We start from the raw sequence: 5,877 nt of genomic DNA, 5'->3' as shown, positions 1-5,877 counted from the left end.
ACGGCGAGCACTTCCAGGATTGATTTATCGCGTCTTAACCAGACGCGATAAATCGATCCTGGATCGATCCCGGAAGTGCTCACAGTCGGCGCCGGTACTCCAGCTCGCCGAGAGGAGTACGCGGCGTCGACGGGGGGAGACTTCCGGCCGCGTCTGGACCGCGGTAAGTCCGGACTAAGGTACTTCGAATTCAGCTACGTTATTAACGTAGCTGAATTTGCGTATCTTAGTCCGAAGTCCGGACTAAGTGGGGACCAGCCCCAAGAGATGTGAGTGACAGTGCTAACATTAAAAGGAAAATACTGGAGGGAAAGGAGGGGAGGAGTTCCAGAGGTAGTGTGATGAAGTGGAGCGTTCAGAAGGGCAAAGCAAGCTGGCTATGTTTATGTGAACCTGTTTCTGCTAGCTGACTGCTGGATAGTATTTTTAGGGCCCTAAAAGTAGCACAATTGGCCTCTCTCTGGTTGGTAAACTTTTTTTTGTTACCAAATGCTATCTCAACCTACTTGTGTTTGGCAACTGAGCACCCAGAATGTACTGCACCATCTTGGAGGAGGCTTTCAGGCTCCCACTTTTGGGATGATGCATAAGAAAGGCCGTACCGGGTCAGACCAAAGGTCCATCTAGCCCAGTATCCTGTCTACTGACAGTGGCCAATGCCAGGTGCCCCAGAGGGAGTGAACCTAACAGGCAATGATCAAGTGATCTCTCTCCTGCCATCCATCACCACCCTCTGACAGACAGAGGCTAGGGACACCATTCCTTACCCGTCCTGGCTAATAGCCATTAATGGACTTAACCACCATGAATTTATCCAGGTCTCTTTTAAACTCTGTTATAGTCCTAGCCGTCACAACCTCCTAAGGTAAGGAGTTCCACAAGTTGACTGTGCGCTGCGTGAAGAAGAACTTCCTTTTATTTGTTTTAAACCTGCTGCCTATTAATTTCATTTGATGACCCCTAGATCTTGTATTATGGGAATAAGTAAATAACTTTTCCTTATCCACTTTCTCCACATCACTCATGATTTTATATACCTCTATCATATCCCCCCTTAGTCTCCTCTTTTCCAAGCTGAAGAGTCCTAGCCTCTTTAATCTCTCCTCATATGGGACCCCTAATCATTTTAGTTGCCCTCTTCTGAACCTTTTCTAGTGCCAGTATATCTTTTTTGAGATGAGGAGACCACATCTGTATGCAGTATTTGAGATGAGGGCAGAAACTAGGATTGAAGAGCTGCAGTGTTGTATAGGTCCTGCTTCTGCCTGAAAATTATATTGAGGGTGGAGCTGGTAATTTCAAAGGCTGGAAACCAGAGACTCATTTCTGATGTCTGTGTAATCTCTGTCCAGTGTGAACAGTATCTCCAGCCTGGAGCCAATGAGTCAGTGCCAGAACCTGAGTGAGCTCTATCTGAGGAAGAACAGAATCCCAAATCTGAACGAGCTCTTCCATCTGAAAAACCTGCCCCGGCTGAGGGTCCTGTGGTTGTCTGAGAATCCCTGTTGTGGTCCAGACCCCCACCGCTACAGAATGACTGTGCTGCGCAACCTCCCCAATCTTCAGAAGCTTGACAACCAAGGTGGGAATCTCAGAACAGAGTCAGTGGCAGAAAGCTTCAGAAAAACCAGGGTTCTGAACTGCCCTGACCCTTAGGGAGAGTCTTGGTTGGGTTTGTTGGAAATTCAGCGTACACACCCTAAAACAGCTGAGTACTTTACGTAATAAAACTCTCTCTCTTAGCTCCTGTGTGGGATAAGACAGCACAACAGTAATCCCCTCAGCAGTGCTCTGTGCAGAACGGTGCAGGTAGCTCTGCCTATGTTGTCAGCCAGTGTTTTCAAACTGTCCTGTCCTTTACCCTCTCTGCACAGCAGTAGTTAACAATACCACACAGGGAATTTGTGACCAATGTCTTCACAGTCATTATCTCAGATACTGTGCCACCAGTTTGTTAGGGGACTGTCGTTTGCTCTTGCAAAACACAGATACTGTAACTGGCTCTGCTCCCACTGTCAAAGAAAGTAGGATATGTCGTTCTGTTTGGTAAAGGGATTTTCTGCTGTCAAAACAAGAACTTATGCATCCCACAGTCTCTATCTGCAGATCCTGCTGCTGGGAAAAAGGGGGAGGGCTCCAAGAGGCCACTGTGAAACCTCTCCTTCAGTATCCCTCTTTATTTGGAGGAGGTAGGGCTGCCAGAGATTTCCCCTTTAGGCTTTGCTGCAGAAGAAAGGGGGAAATGAAGACAGGCTGATGATTAGGGGGTATCCCTTATATCCCTGCTCTCGTACAAGCTGACTGTACATGCTGTCTCGTGCTTAGTTTGTTACACTACTTGTTGCAGTAATACATTCCAAATTAGAATAATGGTCTGTTTCCCATGTTGATAGAATTCCCTAGAGCATCAAACTGGGCTTCTAACATGTGCTTGTATGTTTTTGGAAGCTGTGACAGAAGAAGAATTGTCACAGGCCCTGGTAGATGGGGAGGAGATCACTGCACCCCCAGCTAAGCGAAATCTGGAGAACGGCTGCCCAGAGGCCAATGAATCAAGTACCACTGAGTGCACAACGGAGCCAAAGAGTGAACATCTGAATTTCACCCTGGAGGAGACAAAGTGAGGGCTTGGTTATTAATTGTTAGGATTCCTTTGCTAAGCTTGTATGTCACATGGGGGATTCTACCAAAAATACTCCGGACAACCAACCCCAACATACCATGGGCCACAGCCGCAGCTGGTCAAATCTCCATAGCACCGCTGAAGACAATGGAGCTGTGCTGATTTTACACTAGCTGAGAACCTGGCCTTGTGCGTATGGAATAGGTCCTTCCATAGGCTACTTCCTATTTTGCAGTACAACAGCTATGTATGTGCATGAAAGGGGAGGGATCTTCATACTGAATTGTGAATTATGGTCCATCTCTCTTATCCTTTTTAAGTGTGCCATCTGTTATCCAAATGTGCAATGTAGACTCAGCTCTGTGGTCCTAGTTAGCGTCATTCCTCTAGTTCCAGCATTGGGAATTGGATCCTGTCATTCCAGACAGTGCTGGGGGCAGGCTCCTTCTGGCACTGGGTGCTCTCATATTTTGGGTACTGCCTTTTTTCCCCCACAGCAAGATTCGAGAGCAGCTTGGCATGAAGCCTGTTCCCAGAGATAAATTTTCATCCTTTTCGCCCAGGGAGACTGATGGCAGCAGGAAGAAGAGGGTGAGTGTATTTAAAGATTAAAGTTGCTGCTTTCTAATGTGTCAAGCAAGTTTAAAAAATAAATCTCTGGATCCAGAAAATGCACAACTTTGTACTACCAGATTTGGGTGCACCTAAAGCTGCATAGAACTTTCTGGGTGGGAAGTGGGTGCTGGTTGCGTGCCTTTGGGATAAGTGTCTTGCAGGCTGTTGATTTGTGGCAGAAGTGCTGTTGAGCTGTGGCTAGCTAGTCCCTGAGATCCATCCGTAGGTGTTGGGGAGCATACACTGAGATTAGCCTGTGAATCTATGATACTGTAATGCCTTTAATAAGAAAAGGGGCCAGGATTGATCCCATCGGATAATCATAAGTTAATCTCTACTATCAATTTAATAGCCATCTTTCATATAGAAAATATTGCCTTGATTCTCCTCACCAGTTGTGGCCAGTGGGTGGCAATGCTACTCTATGGGAGTAAGTTTCACAGAGTGCGTATCTGGCCTGGATGGGACTCTGAGTGTGGCTTGGGCTCACAGCCATCACCTCAGTGAATAAAGGAAGGTCAGAATGTGTTCTAGACCGGTCTTGGCCTATTTTATTTCTCCCCCTGCAGCCAGCTGCGGTACTTGTCCACAGAGCTGCAGGTGTCTATTCCGTAGGCCTTGGATTTGGCACCCATAGGGAGTGGCCTTCTCAGTAGAAGGGCACTGTCTTCCTATAACCAGGCAGAGGAGCAGAGAATTTAGAAGGGTGCAAAAAACAATCTAGTAATCTTTGAAAATCAGCCCCTAAATGACCCATCAGCTTGCTGGGTCAGAGTCTGTACCTCTATAGTAGAAACAATGTCCGTCCTGTCTTGACAGAACAACATCCTCAATGCTATCCTGCTGCTCATGAAAGAGCTGGACACAGAGGGCCTGGAAATCATCCACCAAACAGTGGGGAAGAGACTCCAAGCTTTACAGAAGAAGGAGCTTCAGGAAGAGCGATAGTGCCCATTGCAGAATTCTCCAAAGCAGCCACTTTCTGGGCCCACAGAACCGGAACCAGACCGGCAGCACCAGTTCTGCTCACATGCACTTCAGGCTACAGTAAAATCCTCTCTATAGCCTGCTGCACTTTACCTGGGGTGGACTGGGAGGGGGCGGTACTGACCGTAGGAAGAAACCAACTCTTGTAACACATGACATCCCCCTTGGCTGTGCATGCCATGCCTGTGCTGGGAGCTTCTGAGCCAATCTTGCAGCATGCTTTCATCCCACTTAACAGGTTCTATTATGCTCATAACTCACATGGCTGAATCCATGCAGTCTAACTCGGTGCTCCCCTAGGACTCATAAGGGAGTCAGAAAACAAAGGTGAGCTGGGATAAAGCAACCGGTGAAGAAGGGAGGAGAAAGATAGCTGTGCTTGTGCTGATGAAAGGGAGTGGAGGAGAGACCTGCCCAGCAGCTACAAATGCCATTGCTATTAGGTTTGTTCCAAGAGTGGCTTTATCAGAATAATGCTTGGGCAAAGCCCCACAGTTCCTTTCCTCTGCCTCTCTGGTAGTGTAGTATCGCAGCAAGGGCTTATGCCATGCCTTCAAGAGTGGGAGGAGACTGAAAGCAACTTCTGCCAATAAAGATGAGGTTTCACAAAAACAGACTTCTGAACAGACGTCCTAAAAAGAATCACTAACTCTTAAATTTTTGGTGCAGTTTTTGAAGCTCAGTGTCAAACTGTTAGTTTATTTTCAATTCCTACCCTTTCCTAGTCAGCAGCTTCTTGTCCAGTCAAAGGGGTAAACTCCAAAGATTATCTTGTTGCAACTGAGCTTAAATTCAAGATTCTGGGTGGTAAATGACTCTTTCCTATATGCTGAAATTTCTCTGCTTTCCATCACCATTCACTCCTTCAGTCTTCAAAGCAGCTAAAAAAAATTTACAAGTAGTGCAGAGAAAGATAGCCCAGGTGTTCTGACCGTGGTAGCAATTGAGACAAAAACAAGCTGGGGATGTTTGCTATGAGATCTGCTTACACAGGAGCATGGAATTGTTCTTTACTGACAAGTCTGAACTTCTTAAAAGTGTACAGAACTGTTAAATACTAAATAAAATGCTGACCCTATTAGATGGAGTCTGTCAAATCATGTTTGGTGCTATTGAGGGTACTTGGAATATGGGTGATCAAAGTGATTCTGTTAAGCATCACGTATACTAATCTCACTCTGCACCTGTGAAGGGGAGAGGATCCAGGCAGCCTCAGCTGTGCCCTACCAACTTGGCCACGTAAATAGCTAACCTTGTTGTTGCAAATATCACATGCACTTATTACATCTATGTAGTGCTGAGCTGCTTTGATCATTTCTGAGGGTTGGAGCAGAGAATCCTGCTTTAAAACCAAGTGCTGCAACCAAGGGTGAAAGTAACATAAAGGACTTACCGATACTCCAGAGTCCTGGGCAGGGGGCGGGGCCTCAACCATAAGGGGGCGGGGCCTTTAGAGTCCCAGGCCCTTTAAATTGAGATTTAAAGAGCCCCAGGCTCTGGCTGTGGTAGTGGTGGCTGAGACCCCTGGGCTCTTTAAATTACTGCCGGAGCTACCAGCTGCAGAGGCGGCTGGGAGCCCCGGGGCTCAGGGCTCCGGCTGCTGCTACCGCGACTAGAGCCCCGGGCCCTTTAAATTGTCGCCACAGCCCCGC

General features: G+C 47.1%; 1 protein-coding gene across 1 annotated transcript in view; it reads left to right on the top strand.

Annotated features, from left to right (window-relative positions):
• Nucleotides 1-5,303, top strand: part of CFAP410 (cilia and flagella associated protein 410) — a gene marked incomplete in the record, with an annotated part of 15,542 nt that extends 10,239 nt beyond the window's left edge. The window contains 4 exon segments of the mRNA XM_034782294.1: nucleotides 1,353-1,582; nucleotides 2,449-2,620; nucleotides 3,121-3,214; nucleotides 4,058-5,303. Coding sequence (XP_034638185.1) covers nucleotides 1,353-1,582; nucleotides 2,449-2,620; nucleotides 3,121-3,214; nucleotides 4,058-4,186 — 625 coding nt within the window.
• Nucleotides 5,304-5,877: the final 574 nt, after the last annotated feature.

Source organism: Trachemys scripta, chromosome 9 (assembly GCF_013100865.1).
Source record: "Trachemys scripta elegans isolate TJP31775 chromosome 9, CAS_Tse_1.0, whole genome shotgun sequence".
In the NCBI taxonomy this organism is placed as follows: Eukaryota; Metazoa; Chordata; order Testudines; family Emydidae; genus Trachemys; species Trachemys scripta.
Note: the sequence above shows the minus strand (reverse complement) of the source record. Positions and strands in the feature narration are given on the sequence as shown.